The sequence below is a fragment of the Monodelphis domestica genome, chromosome 1 (genome assembly GCF_027887165.1).
Source record: "Monodelphis domestica isolate mMonDom1 chromosome 1, mMonDom1.pri, whole genome shotgun sequence".
Taxonomy (NCBI): Eukaryota; Metazoa; Chordata; class Mammalia; order Didelphimorphia; family Didelphidae; genus Monodelphis; species Monodelphis domestica.
In genome coordinates, this window is record NC_077227.1 from 538384139 (window position 1) to 538406770 (window position 22632).

The window sequence follows — 22632 nt, forward strand, 5'->3', positions numbered from 1 at the left end:
GTAGAATAGTGTATCTATAAAGTGAAGGGTCCTCACCACCAAAACAACCTCAGTAAGAATTTTCAACCTTATATTTTTTTTCCCCCTTCACAGAAACAATAGATAATTCCCAAGGAGCTTATCAAGAAGCATTTGACATCAGCAAGAAAGAGATGCAACCTACACATCCAATTCGCCTGGGGCTAGCTCTTAACTTTTCTGTATTTTATTATGAGATCCTTAATAACCCGGAGCTCGCCTGCACACTGGCTAAAACGGTAAGGTGTTTGTTTAGAACATTTTCTCTTAATGTTGACCTTTTGAAATGTTCATAAAAGTCAATTTCAGATGTTTCATAGAAATGTTTTAATGCATTTGAATGTTTTCCATTTTCACTTTCCCTTCTCTCCTTTGCGCCAATTCCCCTTTGCCCCCCCCAAAGCCATTCCCCAAATACAACTCATTAATTTTTTTCACAGTTTCTTTCCTGTTCCCATCCATACCTTTTCTTTTGATCATAAGCATCAGGGTATTTCTAAAGGGCTTGGTCCAGGTAGTTGATAATGAGTTAACTCATCTGATCAAGCACTCAGAAGCTCTGAATGAAATTGTTTTGCAGAATTTTCATTTTGATTTTCAAATCCTGAAGTAATTTCTCTAATACTCTGTCTCTCTACCATGTGTCACTAAGATGTCTCCTGAGTAAGAGGAGGTAATTCATTAACTAGTGAATGAAATAGTTCATAGTGGTCACAAATGTGCTGATATGGTGTTGAGATTGCAAACTCGATGAGTTCAGTTCTGGCAATAGTCTCAGAGAATTATCTTAACTTTTATGTACATTGGCAGTATTTAATATGATTTGGATGTTCTTGTTCTAAACACATCTGTGGAATTTGTAGCTAAAAGGATCTTTGTAAGTACAATTATTTACTGACTTGAATACATCTTTCTTACTAGGCTTTTGATGAGGCCATTGCAGAACTTGATACACTGAATGAAGACTCATACAAAGACAGTACCCTTATCATGCAGTTGCTTAGAGACAACCTAACAGTAAGTTGTCTTTTTAAATAGCTTACCTTTCATTATTTTCAGAATCAAAGTATTTTTTAAAATGTGATCCTTCTCATAGTTTTTGGAGGAATTAGGTTGACTTGGGTAGGCTTTTGAGAAGAAATGGTAGAACTAATGCAGCAATTAACTAGGAGGGAATGAATCAAATATTGAGTATTACACATTGTACTTGAGGGGTAAACAGCAATAAAGTATCATTTAAGAGCAAAGAATAAAGAAGTAATTATTAGATTTTCCTCATCTTCCCCTCCCCCCATATTATAGGGTAAGATTATTAAAATTCTTCAGTGACATCTTTGGGTTGGTGTTAAAACTACTAATAAACTTAATAAATAGTATCTAATTCCTTATTTTAGGTTTGTTTCTGTAAAGTTTGCTCTAAGGGACTATATTCTCTAATGGTATTAAGCACTTGAGAGGCAGTGTGGTATAGTACATAGAGGGCTGGGACTTTGTTTCATAAGTTCTGTCTCTGGGACATATTGACTGGACAAGTTGGCTAACTTCAACACCCCATAAAACATAATAGACCATAAGTTACAAAGAATATGCTGACTCACATAAGTAGAGGGGAGGCTGTTGTTTGAGAGCTCCTTATATCTGAGACCATAAGTCCAGTCCTTATCCCCATATAATTTTATCTACATTCTTCTAGGCTGACTGAAACAAGAAAAGAGAGTTGGAACTTGTTAGCAAGATAGAAACTTATTTAGATATTTGGGAGGTTTAGCAGAGTGGAATGTAAATTGAATCTAAGGGATTTTTATAGTTAAGGGTATAGTTTTATATATCAAAGTCATTCTGGATCAAAGTAAAAATAATAAATTATAGGATATTGTTTTGTGGATTTGAGGGAGTAATTAATAAAATTTATCTTCCAGCTTTAATGAAATTGATTAGATAGTTATACTTTGACTAAGTAAAAATATGCATTTGTGGTATAAACTAAAAACATAGCTACTAAATTTTTCTATTCCTTTTCCCACTTAAACTGAAGCCTCCACTTGCCTGTCTGTCACTTTTCAAATCCATCCTTATTTATAGGCAAAATATCAAAGTGGTGAAAGTTTGAAACAAAAGTATCTTGTTGGGGGCAGCTGGGTAGCTCAGTGAATTGAAAGCCAGGTCTAGAGATAGGAGGTCCTGGGTTCAAATGTGGCCTCAGACACTTCCTAGCTGTGTGACCCTGGGCAGGTCACTTGACCCCCATTGCCTAGCCCTTACCCCTCTTCTGCCTTAGAACCAATACATAGTTTTGATTCTAAGGTGGAAGGTAAGGGTTCTAATAAAATGAAAAGTGTCTTGTCCTCTTACAGATTTAAAATAATAATGCTTAAAAATATTTGACATACCATCTCAAACTAGTGAACTTAAGCAGTGGAAGATTCTTTTACTGGTATCTTAAAACTTAAAATTAACTTGATAATGTAATATTTTAAACCTACAGAATAACATAGATAAAAAGTTTAGGAAGAGTTTGTTTTGTGTGACCCAAAGCCTAAGATTGGAGGAATTTTTTCAGTCTCTAATTAATCATTTAAGTAATGGTACTTGAGTAAAATGTCATTTGTCAAACTTCATCAGTAAGCCTGTTTTTTTTTGTTTGTTTGTTTTTTTAAACCCTTACCTTCCGTCTTGGCTCCAAGGCAGAAGAGTGATAAGACCTAGGCAATGGGGGTCAAGTGACTTGCCCAGGGTCACACAGCTGGGAAGTGTCTGAGGCCAGATTTGAACCTAGGACCTCCCGTCTCTAGGCCTGGCTCTCAATCCACTGAACTACCCAGCTGCCCCCAGTAAGCCTGTTTTATTTGATAAAGTGAGGAGGATAAGCAGAGAAATTGGACGTGTAGGCAGTATTCTCCATATATGAGATCATGCTACTATAAAAGTGAATTTAGTGAAGATCATTCCTACCAAACATAGCTACTACATTCTTCATGTGCCCTGGATCGAAATAGAAGTCCTTTTGTCAAGTTGAAACATCAATGAACATTTTCATAAACAAAAAGCAAAGAAAATTATGTTAAAAAATTATGACCCTAAAAGTATAAATTTAACAGTTAAATTCATGAGTTACCCTGCTTGTCCCTTTTTTAACTTTATGCTTTCTTCTGATTCTTTAAAAAAAATGCTTTTCATTGATGCTCTTTTCTTTTTTCTTTTGCTAGTTCTCATCTCCAGTCTCTGTGGCCTTTCCCCTGTTTCCCCCCCCCCCCCCCAAAAAAAAAAGTCCTTCCTTGTAACAAATAAGTATTATCAAGCAAAACATTAACATGTTTTGGCTGTGTCAAAAATGCATGTCTCATTCTGTGCCTCTTGTCTTTCACTTCCCTGCCAAAAGGTGGTGGGAAAAACATGATTCATCAATCTTGAGTCTTTTTTTTTTTTAACCTTAGTATCTGTTCAAAGATACAAGAGTTAAACAATATGTCCAGGGTCACATGGTCTTTTTCCTGTAAGAAAAAGGAATAATTAACTGCTGGCTGCCTATTTTTTTCTTGTTATTTCATTTTGTTTGGCATAGGGCTTTATAAATATTTATTGAATTGAATGGTCTTCTATTCTATAACAGTTATTTGGTGACAAATGATTAACTCTTTAAGTGTTTTCCCTAATGTTAGATGTTGTGGCCAGTACAGGGGTAAGTATAAGACTTGAGAAAGGAAAACTGTGATAGTATATCCCTGTAAATGTTTTAAAGATGGATCCTACTTGTGTATGTTTTGAAGGTAGGAGGGTAGAAACAAGCAGAGTTTGGGGAAGTTTGCTGTGCAGAAAAATATAATTGAATGTCAGTGAGAATTACCTTTACAGGTGAGCTAGTCCATTTTTCTTCACATAATCATCTTGATATAATTGGTCATTCATTAAGGTTTTACTTGGATCATTTCATGTAAAGACAACATTTTTTCTTCATTGTGCTCCCAACATCTACAGCTGATTTTTGTTTTCTTTGGCACTACATAAAGCAAGAGTCCACCATCTCCTATAATACAAAAGCCTTTCAACCTTTTTGAACATAGCCATAACACTAGTGGTTGTTTTTTTAAAATGTTCTATCTGGCTTAATTAAATTTTATTCAAATAAAATTGTTTTTTAATCCTTACCTTCTATACTAAGTATTGGTTCCAAGGTAGAAGGGCTTAGTGAGGGCTAGACAATTAGGTTTAAGTGACTTGCTTAGGGTGTCATGGACAAGAAGTATCTGAGGTGAGATTTGAACCCAGGACCTCCCATCTCCAGGTCTGATTCTCTTTCCACTAAGCCATCCCCAAGTACCTCCCAAATAATTATTTTTAAAGCAAAATTATTTTAAAGCAAAAGGATCAAGTTGATTAGCTGGATAATAAAATTACATTTCAAAGAAGTATACTATATTAGATTGATCAATGCTTAATAGTGGAGCATAAGTTTTAAGCCAAAAGGTTGATATTTTTGAGATGTTGCTTACAGTACCATACAAGGAAGTCTATAAAAAGTTATGAACTAAAATGTTTAGCAAGATAACTTTATCACTACATCTGTAATTTTTTTTAAGGTTTGCCATGATAAATGAATATATTCAGAAATAACCTTCCATTGTGATTCTTTTCTTTCTAGTTATGGACATCAGACAGTGCAGGAGAAGAATGTGATGCTGCAGAAGGTGCAGAAAATTAAAATTCATACAGGGTGTCATCTTCCTTTCTCTCAAGAAACCTTTTTACACGTCTCCATTCCTTATAGCTCCACTTGGATTTCCTATAGCAAAAGAGAACCCATCCGTGTGTATGGAAATCAATCGTTTATAGTCTTTTCACACTGCAGCTTTGGGAAAACTCCATTCCTTGATTTGTGTTTGTCCTGGCCTTCCTGGTGTGCGGTTACTGCTGTAGAAAAGTATTAATAGCTTCATTTCATATAAACATAAGTAACTTCCAAACACTTATGTAGAGGACAAAAGTGTATCTGGTATTTAAAAATCTGAACCAGTTCTGCAAGTGACTGTGTTTTGTATTACAGTGAAGATATGAAAATGTAGTTAAATGCAACTCAAGTGTTTTACATAGCTTCTCTCCCCCATATTCCTACCATATTTTTTAAGGTTTTCCTTTCAGCAAACAACTTTCACATGCTCTTCTTATTATATATTCCTTTAAAGAGGAATCTGGAAGTATTGGGTCAAATGGAAACGGGTTTGGCATTTTAGGGTTAGGGATCATGAACTGAAATCTGCCTACTGTAAAATAAGTTATGGAGTCCACAGTATGTCTGTGACAGCAGGAGATTTTCTTACTCTTCAGTTGCTGCTGTTTCGTTTGACAATTTCCCTCTCAATAAAAGTTCACTCACACTCCTGCCTTTATAGTTCTGGTGTCCACTTTACTATGTAATAGAAGTAGCATGTAACTACCAGAATACAAATGTTACTTTTTGGCAAATTAAAGTGCATGTCATTTCTTAATACACTAGAATGGGGGAAACCATTGGAAATACACGAGTCCAGGCCTAACATTTTTAGTACTTTTCCATGCAGATTTGTGCACATGTGAGAGGGTGTCACGTTTGTCCAGTGATCGTTACTTAGAAAGTTTGGACCACTATTGTGTGTTGCTAATCATTGATTGTAGTCCCAAAAAAGCCTTGTGAAAATGTTATGCCCTATGTAACAGCAAAGTAACATAAAATAAAATTACATTTTATAAACCACTTACTGTTGCTTTGTAAGAATTATATACCATTATTATTTTAAAGGCCAAATGAAGAAAAGCACTGGCAGAGTACTTTTATCTCTAAAGGTCATTGACCTCAGAATATTGCTTTGTGTACACAAATGGCACCCTCATACATATCTGTATTTGGTGACACTTGCCCTGTGGAGAATTGTCTGTTATTGTGGAACTGATAAAAGTTAATGACTTTCGAATTCTACAACATAGAATTTTGTAGGATATGGGGTTTTGTTCCTCTCCTTTCCCCCTGCTTTCATTGTATCCCCAATGCTTAGCACAGTGCCTGGCACAGAGTAAGTTCTCAATGAATACTTGTTGCCTTTTTCTGGGAAAACTATATTGATCTTAGAGACCAAATTTTCCTCCTGTATATAAGACTCATAAAGAATAAAGTATGGATATCTTAATAGAAAATCTTAACATGACCCTACATCCTTAGATTACAGATTAATTATTAAATAAAATAGTTTAACTTTAAAATATATTCCTTTATAATTGCTTAGATTCACCAAAACTTCACTTTGGTCTTTTTGGAACTCAACTAATTTTGCTTTTGTAACTGGCTCATTTGTTGACCTTTCATAATGACCTTAAGGCTATTCCCCACCCCAGCACACCCTCTTCTTCATTACACTTAAGCCACTCTAACATTTACTTTATACAGTTGTATATCACCTACTTATTAAACATTAATAATGCCTGTGCTGAAATATTCCTAAAGAGGAAAACCCATTTTCTTTCAAAATTCAGAGGGTTTCAGAATTAATCCCAAATGACTTCTAAAAGCATGAGTGACTCATGCAACAGAAGGCTATCATGCTGTCATGTGTTTCTTCTTCCCTGTCCTTTCCCTCCAATTTTGTATTTTCTAGGCTATCCCATTCTTTCAATTGACCCTCTGAGTATGATTTTGAGGCTCTTCAACGGACGCCTGGAAATGAAGAAAGTAGTCTAAATATGGTCTGGATTTTTTTTTTTATAGGAACCTTTGTTCAGTGGGCCCTCGTTTTGGGGGTGGGAGAGAATAAAGATAATTCACTCAATAGTTCTTAAGCCTAAGAATGTTACCCAGTTCTGGGGGCATGGGGGAAGTATATGTTTAAGGAGTGACTGGACCACTTCTTAGGTAGATTACACTAGGGAATCCTTTCTTTTGTACATTGGAACTGGATGATCTCTGAGGTCTCCAGTTTAAAATTCTGTGATTCAGTAAATAGAACTGTTGGAGTTAAGTTCTAATTTCCCAAGACTTAACCTAATGTTTTTGAGTAATTTCAAATTTGCAGTCAGTCTCACATCTAATCAGTTGTATTTGTTTTATATTAATTTTGGGGACCCAGAATTCATTATTTGTAGTAAACAGTAATTTGGGGGTAATTTTATTACTGGATACTGCCAAAAACAAAAATATAGGGATTTTCATATTTCTTTTGTCATCGCATCTATTTCACCATTCTAAATACTTGTTACTATAGATTTTTATTTCAAACTATTGAAGATTGTTATGGATCATTTAAAAAAGCTATTGTCTGTTTTACATTATGAATCTAGTGTGACTTCTGTCTACGTCCTTTCAGAAATCATCCAGAAACATCAACCCAATATTTTTAAGACCTGCCTTTAAATCTCTTGACACTGAGCAGAATGTATGGAATTCTCATATAACTGAGCCTCCTTTTCTGGTAGTGGAGCTCTCATTCTTTACTCCTTTTCTCCCAATATAATTTTGTTGGTAACATGTGCTCACTCCTCTGCAATATGCTATTTGTATAACATACCACTTCTTGGGATGCTGTGGCATTAAAAGATAAAGGCCTTTGTTTTGGTGAGAAACTTATGGTCAAGGTCGTTAAAAGCACTATAACAATCGTAGAAGCAATTGCCTGTGCTCCAATTCTGGCTCCATCCATTTCTGTCAAATATCTTTAATGATGAACTTAAATAGCTCTTTAAATTATCCCTAGGAATGTTTTTAAATAGTCTGGATAACAGACTTTTTATCTCTTGTTTTTTCCTGTGTGGATAATTAATGCAACTCTATGCAAGCAAATGTAGATCTCATTAAGAGACCATGATGTCCTAGGACCTGACAAGAGTCTGCAGTGTCATCTGCAACCTGGAACATTTTCACTGTAGGGAATCCCATTTCTATTTGGACTCTTGCCAGTTAGCCTTTGTGATAGGAAATAGCCTTAGCCAGCATATCTCCTGATTTTATGCCTTTCTTGATCATAAGGTCACTCAAGAGATAACTTATTCCTATTTAAGTCTTTCAAGTTTGGTTGGATTCCTAAGTTTTAGTCAACTGAAATAGAGCACTGCTCTTTAGGAAATTGGGCTTCTTTCTTGAACTAAATATGTATTGAAATGGTAGTTCAATGTGATTTCTTCTAAAGATGTTAGAAACTTCTTTAGGAAATTACAGAGTTTAGAATTTCATCCATCTGTTTGGTTGGCTTATAGCCAGCTGTCTGGCTAGATTTGTTGTTAATGGTTCTTTGCCCTGTTGGGCCATTTAAAATTATGCTCTCAAGATTGTTAGTGGTTTATACTAAAGAGTTGCCAGTGTTCACCAGTGTCGAGTGACTTGCAAGTTTATTTTCCAATGGCAGCATAAACTCCAAGGGAACTTCTGTGAATGGCACTGTCAAAAACTTTTAAAAATGTAAAAGCTTTTTAAAGGGCTAGTTGAAATTTAGCTCCGTTTACTGCAGTAGGCTAGCCTGCTTACTTCCCCAAGAATTTTAAATGGCCAGATATTTGAGTTCCTCTCAAAGCAGGCTTTGTACCACCCATATCAGAGGGGCAGCCCCTGCCTTTCTCCACTTTCAGCCTGGCTCCCCCTTTCCCTGCTGGTTGGAAGCTGCTACAGGCCTGGCAAACTCTCAAAACTACCAATTGGGGAAGACAGCATTGGAGTTAGGGCTCTGGAGTCAAGAGCCTGTGTTCCCATCCCAGCTCTGCCATTTAACTACATGTGGCTTTTTAACAGGTTATTTCCGAACATCTGCAAAATGAGGGTAATGATGACATCTCCCATGGTCGAGGATTAAATGAGAATTGTAAAGTATTGGTATATGCCTGGCATATAATCAGCACTAAATAAATGCTATTTGTTATTAATCCTTCATTCTCTTGTAGCAAGAAGGTTTGGAACCCTTACATTTTCCCACTAAGGCAAGACAGCATTAATCTAGCAGCAGAGTAGCATTTTCCCATGATTTGGCCAGGGAGCTCATGTCACATCATCTACCCCATAGCCAATAATTAACATGTACATCATACCTTAAAGTTCTCGTTGCTTTACATTTCTTGTCTCATTTAGTCCTTAAAACAACCATGCGATGAGGCACAAATTATTTGTTCCCATTTTGTAGATCAGGAAGCCAAGGCAGAGGCTAGCCGACTTGTCAAGTCACAGTAAATGCTTGAGGAAACCTTCAAATTCAGATCCTGTCACCAAGGCCAGCATTCTATCCACTGTACCAGCTAAGGGAGTTTTGTAGCTGACTGCTAGTTGAGGAAATGTTGAGTGGATCCTTTTTCTTTTAGATTTCCCAGTCATGCTGATTTGGCTTTAGAACTACTTGTTCTGCATTCAGATTGAGCATCTCTTCTGGAAGCCCAACTTCCAGAGGAAGATGTCGGCTTGATGCCAGGTGATGAGAGGGAGGGACGGTCTTCACAGCCGCCCCAGAGTAGCCTGTTGTGCTTTAGGAGGCGGTAGGTAGCTCGGAACAGAAGGACATTGAGATGCCATTTAGTTCTAGCTGCACAAGAATCCTTTACACAATCTGAAGCAACTCAATGGTCAGCCTTTACTCAGTTTCCAGGGAGGGAATGCACCTTAGCTTTCCAAAGAAACCCATTCCACTTCTAAATAACACGTTAGAGGTTTTTCTTCTCAAGCCTAAACTTCATTCTCTTAATCATGTAGCCATTTATTTGCTCCTAGGCATGTCTGACACAGCCGGGTGATGTTCGTCATTCTATATACCGGCCCCCATTTATTTTTTTTTCTCAAGCCTAAAATTTCACCCCATTAAAAAGAATTCTAAGTGTTGTCGAACAAAACATTCCACAGTGGCCATGTCCCAAAATGTAGGCTCCGTCCTCCATCTTCAGTCTCTCGGCCCTCTGTCCAGAGGTGCTTCATCCCTGGTCCCTGAATCTTCGCAGGTCATTGACTGACCAAGTCTTTCCAGATGGTTTTTCTTAGGTATCAATTGTTCTGCTGGTTTGGCTCACTTCATTCCACATCTGTTCGTGCAATAAGTGTCATTGATAACAGGGATCTCAACGGCAAGACGCTCAAGTGAGACAAATTGAATTCAGACCAATTTCATTCTGACAAAGTTACTTCAGGGACGTCTTTTTCTTCCTAATGATGACGAGCAGGGACAGCTCCATCTGAGCCAACTGTTCAAAGCCGGCACTGGGCATTTTGAGAGCTTCTGAGAAGCAAACTGAAATGTAGAGTTTATACACTGACCCTTTTCTGAGCAGCTGTTCCTGGATTGTGCCAACCAGGGAACATCTGAAGGGCTGAGCGGCCCTTCCGTGGGCTCCGTTTGAGACAGCATTCAAAACACCAAAGCAAAATGTAGCCAGGATTCAAAAGGCCCGTCTGGCTTAGAGAGCTGCCTCATTCCAGGCAAGTGTTGCAAAATCCAAGCATTCCCAAGCAATGAATCAATAAATTGGGCTTTCTGGGGCTTATGCCAGGGAATCTTCCTGATTGGGTGATGGGTGGGGCTGGTTTTTAAAGGCATTGAAATACTAATAATAAATATAGAACCTCTTTTCAGAGGTGAAGAGATTGTCACATTCTGTTGATCTGATTTTGCTGAACTACTTTTTTTTCTTTATTATTTGTTACCAAAAATGACCTCCTGGGTAGGGAAGGGGGAGTGTTAAATCCTGGAGTGAAGGTGATATAAACCCAAAAAATGTCAATAAATTTTTAAAGGCAGAGATTTGTATAGAACACATCAGAGATGTCTGATATTAACAAAAATCACAACACTCTCATTGGCTCAAGCTGCCAGCCACCTCCATACCTTGGACATCCAATAGATCAACACCAACTACTTTTGAAAGCACAATTCTCACAATGTATCAGGGGAGAAAAGTCCATACTCTACAGATCTGTGATTCATTCAAAGGGCAGTCTCATAGGAGAGGAATTATTAGACTTGTCTTATTTGGCCACAAAGGGAAGAACTATCAGCAACTGGGGGAAGGTGCCTCTCTGGAGGCAGTAAGCAAAAGCTGCATGACTGGGGAGCAACTGGAGTTGGCTCAGTGAATTCAGAGAAAGGAGGTCCTGGGTTCAAATTTGGTCTCAGACACTTCCCAGCTGTGTGACCCTGGGCAAGTCACTTGCCTTTGATAACCAGCCCTTACCATTCTTCTGCCTTGGAACCAATACATAGTATTGACTCCAAAACAGAAGATTAAAAAAACAAAAAGGCTGGTTGCTGATACATTGTAGAAAGGCTTTTGATTTGGGTATAAGAAGGCTAGAAGGCTTTTGAGGTCTTGCCCAACTCTTCGAGTTTCTGACCCTCCTGCCATTTTGTCTTCTCAGCCAGTCAGGACACTCAATGCCTCTGGTGCCCTGGCTGTCAGGTTCTCACTGATGTCGCCATTGGCCAAGTCTTCCAGAAGAAGTCATAATTCCAGCTATACCAGATCAGGGATTCCTTATCTCCATTTCAGGCTCAGCCCCTCTTTTTATAGAAGTGCAAGCAGGAACAGGATCATTGTGTCTCTTCAAGCTTTCCTTTTGGAAACCGATGCCCTGGGATCCAGGTTAGTGGTCAGCTTGGCATATATTTGTAAGTTAGATGAGGAATAAAGCCTGAGAAGTGCACTTCCTACACCTCAACATGAGGGTTTCCTCTCTCCTTGTTTAGGGGTTCTCATTACTCCCCAATTGGCCCTCTATTTACTCTCAGCCAGCAAGCCAAATCCCCTGGAGCTCTCAGTATATCCAGTTCCACCCCTATCTGAGGGCTGTGCATGGTGCTTTCCCTACAACAACTCTTTAAAACAGGTAGAAAAAATATTATTTTATGGATGAAGAAACAGGCTCAAAAAATAGAAGTAAGGAAAATAACATTGAAACTGCAAATCAGGAGGCCTGGGCTTGAATTTTTCTGTTACTTATTGCCTATATGACTTTGGGAATTTTTTTTTAATCTTTCTGGGCCTCAAATTTCTTTCTCTGTTAAATGAGAGACTTAGACTAGATGATCTCTAAAATCTCTTCCAGTTGCAAAATTCTTTGATCCTCTTGAAATTGTGAGAAAAATTTGAATAGGTTTTAATTTTATAAATATACTTTAGTTCAAAACTGAAAAATTCCAACACAAGGCATTGCCAAGGGGCTAGGACTGTAGTAAAGATAAAAAATGTTACAGCTGAGGGTGAGTGGTTTGGATGGGTGGGTTGGTGAGTTCGTGAGCTCAGCTAGCCCATTGTATCTAGGCCCCAGAACTCATTTCACATTCCACCTCACTGTCCTGGCCATCTTTCCATCTCATCCTATAACTCCTGCACCCTTTTCTATTTTATTCTGAACTCTAAGCAAATCAAAACTAGTGAACTATCCTTGTCTTTGGCAAGGGAGTGTCATTGGACTGCATTCTGGATCAATTCACCAACCCTCTGATTCTCGAGCCACCTTTCCCTAGGAGAATGTAAATTCATTGCACGTGATATCAGATTATTTCAGTGGGTTGACTGCAACATCAGCCTTTCATTTCCCTTTTCAGAGTCACATTAGATTTACTTTCTCAGTACTCTCTCCATCAGTTTGTACTCTGGAAACAAGTTATGCAGTCGTTCCAGAAATAGAAAAAGCTCCATTTTTTCACATCAGGAGGCACTGAGGAGGTACAAAGTGTATTCTGAGCTGGAGGAACAGGATGACTTGACTCTTGAGAGAGAACTACCTGTGTAACCTCTCTGGGTCCAAGTTCCTTATCTGTAAAATGAGGATTGGTTAACCTCTAAGGTCCTAACCAACTCTAAATCTCATTTTATCATATAATCCTAAGTGAAAAAGATTCTTGCTTGCTTAAAGGACTCCCAGGAAGAAGCAGAGACTCCATTTTTTCTAAAGTTGGACATTGAAGGGGTGAAATTCCAGAGCAAGAGATGCAAGATAGATTCAAATTTAAAGCCCTGCTCTTCTTCTTAGGAAATAGTACATGTATTCTTTAGCTCCATTAAGTGGCTAAGAGGTCTCTGGTAGGCATGAGAGCACTTCATATATTGACCACTGCTAAAATAAATATTTAACTAATTTAAAAGAACTCAACTTAGTTGTCCTACAATTGGGGGCAAAGAGCCGCCTTTGACTCTTTTTCTTTGCCTCGTGCCTGTTGTGAAGACAGGAGTCGAGTCCAAACTTTTGTGCCTGGATGACTAGAAAGAGGGTGATAACTTTAATAGAAATGGAGAAGTTTAGGGGAAGGATGAATTTAGCTGGCAAAATATTGAGTTCAGTTTTGGATCTATTGTTCTTGAAGTGCAATATAAGATATCTAACAGAGGCAAAGCAAGTTTCTCTAGGTTAAGCCAATTCTTGATTATTTAGAGGGTCTAAATTATCCAGATCTTTTCTTTCTTTTCAGTCTTTTGCTGCTTATCCATACATGTGTCCATCTCCTAAATAGACCATGAAAGTAGGGATTATCTTGTTTTACATTGTTGTATCCCCACCCAATAAATCCCAGTGCCTTGTTTATTGAACTGAAATGAAATTAATTTCTAATTGGTTAGTTGCTTAAGTCTGGAATGAGTATAGGAGCAAGGAAACCAAAATCCTTCTCTTTAGCTATTTGTTAGCAGCCCTAAAAAGGAATTATTTGTGGGAGAAGGTTGAACTATTGGAATAAAGCAAGTTTTGGGAACTACCTGTGAATTTCATTTATGCACACTATCCATTTTCCCCCTAAGCAAGGGTCAGCTGGATTAGGGCAAAGGCAAATAGTAGATCAACAACAGAAGGCTTTAACTTGCAGTCTTTTTTTTCCCCCCACCTTGGACAAGTTTATTAAATAGCCTATAACACACTTCACTTGATTAAAAAAAAATGTGGCATGGGGCTGGATGCCTTAGTTCAATGATTTACTTCAATAGTTGCCATGTTCAATATGCCTTAGTTCAATAGTTATTCCCTAATAGAGAGTTGTAAAAAAAGAAAATGAAAAATAGTTCTCAAAAGAAAAATTTCAAAGTATTTATAATCACATGAAAAAATGCTCCAAATCACTGATAATAAGAGAAATGAAAATAAGAACAATTCTGAGGTTTCATCTCATACCCTATAAATTGGCAAAGATGACAGAAAATGGCAATAGCCAAGGTTGAAAGGGTTGTGGAAAGATAAGCACATTATTTAATACATTGTTGGTGGAGCTGTGAGATGATACAACCATTTGGGAAAGCAATTGGAACTATGCAAAGAGAATGTTTAAAATATCCATACTCTTTGAACCAGAGACTCCAGTACTGGATTTATATACCAAAGGAGCCATCAATAAGAAGTCACCCTCAGAATATTTATAGCAGCCCTTTTTATGATCGCAGAGAATGGCAAGCAAAGTAGGTACCTACTACTTTAGGTAAATGGCTAAACAAATTGTGCTACATGAATGTAATGGAATATTACTGTGCTAAAAGAAATGATATGTAAGATGAATACAGACAAGCATAGAAAGCTCACATGAACTAATGATACAGAATGAAATAAGTGCTAAGTGCTGGGGATAAAAAAAAAGTCAAAAGACTGTCCCCTTCCTCAAGGATCTTATCCAAGGGATCTTGGACTTAAACATCCAAGAACTAAAGAGAACCACAGTGTTGAGGCTCTCATCTTGAAGAAGAGATCTTAGTCAGCCACTTGGAGTAAAAGGACCACAAGGAACTGTCACTCTGATGCTAGCAAAATAACAGGCTAAGAGTATACAAAGCCACTATAATCCTGCCAGAAATTTTCAAAGCCTAGCCCAAATAAAAAGTCCCAATCTGAGGCATAATGCTGAAAAAATGAATAAACAAACAAACAAACAAAAAAGAGATGAAGAGCTATTTTGATGTCAGGGATGCCCAAGATAACCTATGGGAGAAGAATAACTCCAAAATACCTAGCCAGCAAAACTTCAAAGAAAAACACAGCTTGACTATAAGATTGATAAGAATATCTAGAAAAAATTAAAAGTTTAAAACATTTTAATGATATTATAAATGAAATTAAAGTGCTAGCAGAAATACTTAGAAAAGAGATGAGACCTGTGGTGTAAAGGATTGGAAAGATAACTAATACCTTAGTACAAGAGATAGAAAACCTTATCCAAATAACATACTATCTGAAAATTAGAATGGTCCAAATAGGAGTTTTTCTCCATGAAACAACAATTGTTTTTAAAACAAAATCAAGAGTTTTAAGAAATATAAGAATATGTAAGGAGTCTTATATAAAAATAATTGCCCTGGAAAGCAGATCAGGGATGGATAATTTAAGAATTGTTAGATTTCTGTGGGTACCACAAGATAGGAAGAGCGAGAGAAGAATTCTAAGATGAGAGGGAGTTTTTTAACAATAGAGTAGAAGTTCCATAAGGTATAATATAAGGAGAGAGGAAAGTAAAATAAGGACTGTGGATGGATAGGTCTGGAGTGGATAAACCTAAGCATATGGGTGAGAAGTAGCAGGAGAAAAAGATTTTCAGCTTGGCATATGACTAAATTTTAGAGATAAGTGAAGCAAGAGATTTTCCAGATATAGGATGAAAGAACCCATTGATCAGGGATGATGAGAGAAAAATATTTAAAGCTGAAAAGAATATTTGAGGTCATCTTGTCCAACTCCTTCATTTTACAAATGAAAAAACTGAGGTCCAGGGGGGTTAAATGATTGTCCAAAGGACACTTATAATATAATATAATATAATATAATATAATATAATATAATATAATATAATATAATATAATATAATATAATATAATATAATAATATTTTTGTATTATTATGTTATATTATATATACAACTTTTCATTATTCTCACCAACTCCTATGTGAGTTAAAGAAGAGAATGGAATTAAATCAAATAAGTCTTTCCTTTAAAATTTTGCTCTCTGGTCAGGGTTTGGAGAATTTCTTTTGGGGAAGAAAAGCTGGAGTTGGGATCACTGAACTACTTGTTATTATTTGTCATCTTCCAGAAATAGCCACCATTAGCTCAACTGATACACTAGATTGTGAAAGGGAATTCTTTATTTTCTTTGTTTTGAGTTAACACTTGTGAAAGGGAACTCTTTATTCTCTTTGTCTATTTTGAGTTAACACTTGGTTAACACTAACTTAAGTACCCCTACTTAGTGCCTCACCAGACACTAAATAAGAATGTTTGAAAGTCATTTGCTAAAGTGGGTAACAACTCAATCAATCAGGAAATTGTAAATCCTTTTGAAAAGAGTTTATACCTCTGGAGGATGAGAAGTGGATCCTATAAGACACTGCTCCACCCTGGTCAATGCTAGACAATTTGAAAGCTGTGTTCAGCCCCTGTGAAGGGGGGAAGGGACAAGAAATCACTACAAAAGTCCTGAATCTCTGGGACTAAAGGTAAGACAGGTCATTGTCTTCAGCTCAAACTAACTCTTGGAGGAAACTTGGGTGAGTGAATATCTGGCTTTCCTTTCCTGACTTCTGGAGAGAGATTAAGTCCAATTGAGGGTCAAGAAGTCATGTTGGGCTGAGTCAAGCACCAGAGCAATATTTAGTGTGATAGGCTAACTATCTTCTCTACCCTCTTTTTGTATTTCTCAACTTTCAATCTCTCCACCTATTTTGTAAATAAAAACTATTGAAAGTCATTTTGACTTGAGCTATAACATTTTAAATTGGCAACCACCATATTATTTATAATTTCCATGTATTTTAGTCAAACCCTTAATTTTTAATTCCTTACAATATGTATCATAACATTAGATTTGGCTAAAAGAAAAAATATTGACTTTATTGGTTAGATTTTGTGAATTTTAGATTTACTACACCTTTCTTAGTCTAACAAAACAGGAATGCCTATACCCCTACTTAAGGATTAAGTGTTGAGAAGGATGGCCTATGACAGACTTGTGAAGATAAAAACTAAATCTAGCCCACCTCCTTCTATTCCTCAATATCCCCTCTCAAAAGAGGCAATTGACTCATTAATTGATCAGGGAATAACTCATTAATTGATCAGGGAATAATAATCCCTTGTAAATCTGAATACAATTCGCCCATCCTGTCCATTAAAAAACTGAAAATAGGGCCCGATGGCAAGCACCTCTATAGAATCGTATAGGATTTGAGGGCTGTGAACAATCACGTTATAAAGAGACACTCTGTAGTTTCCAATATACAAAAGATTATTTCTTCTATTCCTAGCACAGCTACATACTTTACAGTAGTGGACTTGTGCTCAGCCTTCTTTTCCATATCCATACACGAGAACTCATGGCATATCTTTGCTTTTTATTTGCACAAATTTTGAGCCAAGACACAGATAATATAACATTTAAAAGCAGTAAATTAATCAAATACATAGATGATCTACTCTTGGCTTCAACAGATGCAGAAGCATGTCAGGAAGATAGTAAATACCTTCTTTTAGAACCTCACAAAAGAGAGCATAAAATCTCAAAGAATAAAATACAGTGGTGTCTCCCTAAAGTAGTATATTTGGGGTTCATCCTGACTCTGGGTGCCCGCTCTGTTTCTCCCAAACAAATTGAAAATATTCAAAATTTAAGAGCTCCTACCACTAAGAAACAGTTGAAAGCAATTTTAGGAGCAACAGGGTTTTGTAGACAATGGATTCCTTGCTATGGGGAAATTACTAAACCCCTTATAGTACTAACAAGGGATTCGGTCCCTGAAGCCCTAAAATTAGAGCCAGAACACCTGTAAGTTCTATCAGATCTAAAACAGGCTATTCTGTCTGCCCTGCTGTAGGCATCCCAGATTACAACAAGCCATTTACTTTGTATGTACATGAGCAAAGAGGGGTAGCTTCAGGTGTTAACTCAGACTTTGGGACCTTCTCAGCACCCAATTGCTTATTATTCAGCCCAACTGGACCCAGTAGCATCAGGAGCACCACCATGTCTTAGAGGAGTAGCTGCTACAGCCTTACTAGTCACAAAAACTGTTGATCTAGTATTGGCATGCCCATTAACAATTATATACCCCCATGAGGTAGAAGCATTGTTGCTAAGGCATAGAACACAGGCATTCTCTGATCAGCAAATTAAAAGTTATGAAATAAGCTTGTTAAACAATGAAAACATTACCTTGAAATGCTGTTCAACCCTTAACTCTTCCACCTTGCTTCCAGATTTACCAACTTCAGGAGAACCATTACATAGTTGTGAAACACTAGTGTCCGTGGCAGAAAAGCCTTGAGATAATCTCTTGGACACTCCCTTAGACAATGTAGATCTGGTCTTATTTACTGATAGTTCTTCTTTTATGAGGGATGGCATACGCTACACTGGAGCTGCTGTAGTCACAGAATTTGTCACTGAGTGGTCAGCTTCACTGCCCTCTAATATTAGCACTCAAGGTGCAGAACTCATAGCTCTGAAACATGCCTGTATAATTGACAAGGGTAAAAAGGCAACAATTTATATGGATTCTAAATATGCTTTTGGCATTTGACACTCAGTTGGGATGCTATGGTTCCAGAGAGGATTTTTAACCTCAGCTGGAAAATCTATAGCTAATGCAGAAATTATTAATATAGTTCTTTCTGCTCTCCAGCTGCCTGAAGCCCTAGCTGTAGTTCATTATTCTGCCCATACAGGTGCCCCTGACCTTTTCTCTAGGGAAAATGATCAAGCAGATGCCGCTGCAGATGCTCCCTTTGGCCCTATTTTATCTTAGAAGTAGGCCTAGAGGAGACCTACACATCTCACCATTTGAGATGCTTTTTAGACATCCACCTATACAGGCTAAGCCTTTCTCCCCGGCATACACATCACTATTAGGGGGAGATACTACTATTGCTTCTTATATACAGGACTTACAGTATAAACTGCATGAACTCCATGAATCCAGAGCTGCAGTACAAGCTGGACCGCTAGACTTTTCACTTCATGACCTGAACCCAGGAGGCAAGGTGTATATAAAGAATTTCCAGTGTACAACTCAGCCTTCCTGGGAAGGGCCATTCCAAATATTGTTAACTACTCCAACATCTATAAAGATTGAAGAGAAGGACTCTTGGATTCATTGCTCACATGTAAAGAGAGCATCTTCTGTTGAGACTGATTGACTGTATCCTTTCACATGCATTAGAGATAATAATCCATTGACAAGTGGATGCTGTTTTTCGAGAAAACATTGAATTCCTGAATTTTCCCTTTATTTTTATTATTGCTTTTCTTTTATTTTGATGAGAATATTTTCTTTTTTTTATTTTTTATACTAAACATACATACATTTAATATTATTTTTTCTGCAGTAATACAAGTTCAAAAAAATATATATATATATACTTGCTACAATATTAATGCATACTCCAATGCTTTAAACTGTGGGAACCTACAATTTATTGATAAAATGTTATGGGACTGTGATTAACATTTGTGTCTGATTCTAGGAAATGGGATAAAAACAAGAAGCACAGACTTAACCTGAATAGTGCCAAAAAGAGCACACAGGTCAAAAAGAAAGAAACCAATCCAGGTAGGATTGATGCACTTCTAAACCATTACAAAAGGACTTGAACCTAGTGTGACACTTGAGGTTGCGACGCTTGACATATGTTAAGTCGTAGGACTTCCTTGTATCTATACTCTTTGTGAAATACCCACAGACAAGTACCAAAGTTTGGCTATCATCCTGGCTCCCATATCCCTGAGAATGACAAAAAAAATCAGACCAGGGAATGACACTTCCCTATCAAAATAAAAATCTAGTACTTTTTCTTTCTTATAGTATGGCAACTTCCTGTAGTCTTGACTGCAAATGGGTAAGTGAAATATTACTGCATTCTGTCCTACAGAATTGTGGGATTATAAATTCCTTTAATTGGATCCTAATATAAGAGCCTATTATGAATTTGTTCTTGTTTACTCAAAATTTTATATACATAGATTTTGATATTTTGATTCTGATTTTGAATTTTTTTCTTCCTCCAAAAGTTTAACTTTCTGCCATTTTTTTCTTTATGTTTTCGCCTTTGTTTTCTCTTCTTTTGATAATTGACTCATACAACCCCATAACTCAACCATGCATCGTGAGCTGAACTGGATGTTTCTTAAAACCCACTTCAGGGGGGGATTGTATTTTAACAAAAATTCAAGATTTTAAAAGACCTTCAAGGGAAAGAAGCTTACTAACTCCTAAATCCAGAGAATGAACTTTTGCAGAAGGATGTCAGAAAACCTATACTACATCAAGAAGATCCAAAATGGACTTTGGGTGTGGTTGATTGAACTGAAGTTTGATTTAACATTTATTTGAATATATACTCTTATGCCAAAATGGGACTGCCCCCTAATTGATTTTTGTCAGTGCACCCAGCAAACATTGGTTTTGCTGTCTGCCTTTATTCTGTTTCCCTCTTCTATCTAACTATTGTAGTTTCCTCTTAGAAGGTGAAATTATGTATGCACCTACAGTTAGAAAATTTGGAGGTACAGGATGATTATGTTTAGTGATCAATTGGGGAGACTAGTCTCCCAATCATCATCAAGGGAGTTTGTGGATTTTAGATTTACTCTACCCTGCTTAGTCTAACAAGACAGGAATGCCTATACCCCTACTTAAGGATTGAGAAGGATGGCCTATGACAGACATGTGCTAGCAAATGACAAATCAGAAACAACTGATAGACCCCCTGGGCTGTCCTAAGTCAAGCTTAAGCTATCATTGGTACATGTGAGACCCAAGCAGTGATGTAAAAAACAGTCTATATATTTCGTGTCACTTCCTCTCTCCTGGCTCTTTTTCACGGAGAGGTGTTTCTGGCTTTTGCAGCGGAGAGGTGGCTGGTGGCAGCGTGCTGAGCATATTGGTATCTTGGCATGGCTGCAGATATTGTCTGGTTTTGGCAGTGAGCTTCCTTGATACAATACTGGGAGAGCTTAGTAGCCTAGTTCAGGTGAGGCATCTTCACTGAGCTCTCTCAGAGTTTAGGCTAATTCCTTTTCCTTTAGATTCCTAAAAATGCCATCCTCCTCGGAGGTTCCTCATCTCAGAGGAAGCCTCATGACTGGAAGGTCTTTGGACTTCCCTTTGCTCAGGCTAGGCCAGAGAAATCCTATACCCTTTTCCTTCTCTCTTCTTCTTAATTCCTTCCCTCTATATTAATTAAACCACCATAAAATTTCCAAACTGACTTGAGTATTTTATTTGGGATTTGAATTAATCCCTGGTGACCAATTACATTTATTTTTTTTATTTTATAATATTTTATTTGATCATTTCCAAGCATTATTCATTAAAGACAAAGATCATTTTCTTTTCCTCCCCTCCACCCCCCATAGCCGACGCGTGTTTCCAGTGGGTATCACATGTATTCTTGATTTGAACCCATTGCCATGTTGTTAATATTTGCATTAGAGTGTTTGTTTAGAGTCTCTCCTCTATCATGTCCCCTCAACCGCTGTAGTCAGGCAGTTGCTTTTCCTCGGTGTTTCTACTCCCACAGTTTATCCTCTGCTTATGAATAGTGTTTTTTCTCCTAGATCCCTGCAGATTGTTCAGGGACATTACACCACCACTAATGGAGAAGTCCATTACATTCAATTATACCACAGTGTATTAGTCTCTGTGTACAATGTTCTCCTGGTTCTGCTCCTCTCGCTCTGCATCACTTCCTGGAGGTTGTTCCAGTCTCCATGGAACTCCTCCACTTTATTATTCCTTTTTGCACAATAGTATTCCATCACCAACAGATACCACAATTTGTTCAGCCATTCCCCAATTGATGGGCATCCCCTCGTTTTCCAATTTTTGGCCACCACAAAAAGCGCAGCTATGAATATTCTTGTACAAGTCTTTTTCTCCATTATCTCTTTGGGGTACAGATCCAGCAGTGCTATAGCTGGATCAAAGGGTAGACATTCTTTTGTCAGACCAATTACATTTATATTCAGTCTCAACCCTAAAATTTACCCTTACAGTCTAGTACTAACATGCACAAACAACTTATATTTATTTATTTTGAAGATAAGTAGAAATCCCAACAATAAAATTTAGTTCACAGAGATTAACAGCTATTAAAGTATTTCATTGCAAACTGGGTATCAGCCCATAGTGTAAGTGTCCCTATTTCAGTCAATTGAATCAGCTTTTGGGAATTAGAAGCTTTCACAAAACAGGCAGAGCAACCAGTGAGGCTAAGGATTTATTATACATATATTTTACTTCATGTGAAGGAAGAAAGAAAGGACAAAATGAGAGACTTGGGGGGACAGATAGGCAAAGGAAGGGGATTCCAGGTGAAGGATCTCACTCACCAGAAAGGAAAAGATAAAATAATATTTCAGTGAGCTGGGGAAACTGACAGGGCTCGGGTGCAATGATCGTGTATGTGACAGTCCTCTAGCCCTGACACCCACATTATGCTAAGCTCCTCATTCTAAATGTGAATATTGAAGTCTTTTTTTTCTCTATAGGATCAGAACATTTCAATGATAGGTGCAAAAGCCATGGGTTAATGGGGAGGGCCAATGTTTCTAGCAATCCCATCTGATTGGTTTTCTGCCTCTGTCAGAGACCAGAAGATGTAAAGAATTGGCTTGGAAACTTGATTGAGTTGAACATGAGGACAGTAGTTACCAGCATAGAAGATT

General features: G+C 37.4%; 1 protein-coding gene and 1 long non-coding RNA gene across 6 annotated transcripts in view; one reads left to right on the forward strand and one right to left on the reverse strand.

Annotated features, from left to right (window-relative positions):
- Positions 1 to 5746, forward strand: part of YWHAQ (tyrosine 3-monooxygenase/tryptophan 5-monooxygenase activation protein theta) — a 33234-nt gene extending 27488 nt beyond the window's left edge. For all 4 annotated transcript variants that reach the window (XM_007476151.2, XM_056813316.1, XM_056813315.1 and 1 more), the window contains exons 4-6: positions 94 to 257; positions 940 to 1035; positions 4658 to 5746. In XM_007476151.2, the coding sequence (XP_007476213.1) occupies positions 94 to 257; positions 940 to 1035; positions 4658 to 4717 (320 nt within the window). In that variant the 3' untranslated portion in view covers positions 4718 to 5746. The remainder of the gene's footprint in view (positions 1 to 93; positions 258 to 939; positions 1036 to 4657) is intronic.
- The window catches only part of LOC130456514 (uncharacterized), a 55002-nt gene that overhangs the window by 18654 nt on the left and 13716 nt on the right, over positions 1 to 22632 (reverse strand). The window contains exons 2-3 of one of the 2 annotated variants that reach the window (XR_008915500.1): positions 1617 to 1716; positions 1062 to 1183 (exon numbers count right to left, since the gene is read on the reverse strand). This is a non-coding gene — a long non-coding RNA (uncharacterized LOC130456514). Of the gene's footprint in view, positions 1 to 1061; positions 1184 to 1616; positions 1775 to 22632 lie in introns of those variants that run through there. The other variant, XR_008915499.1, reaches the window with a different exon arrangement.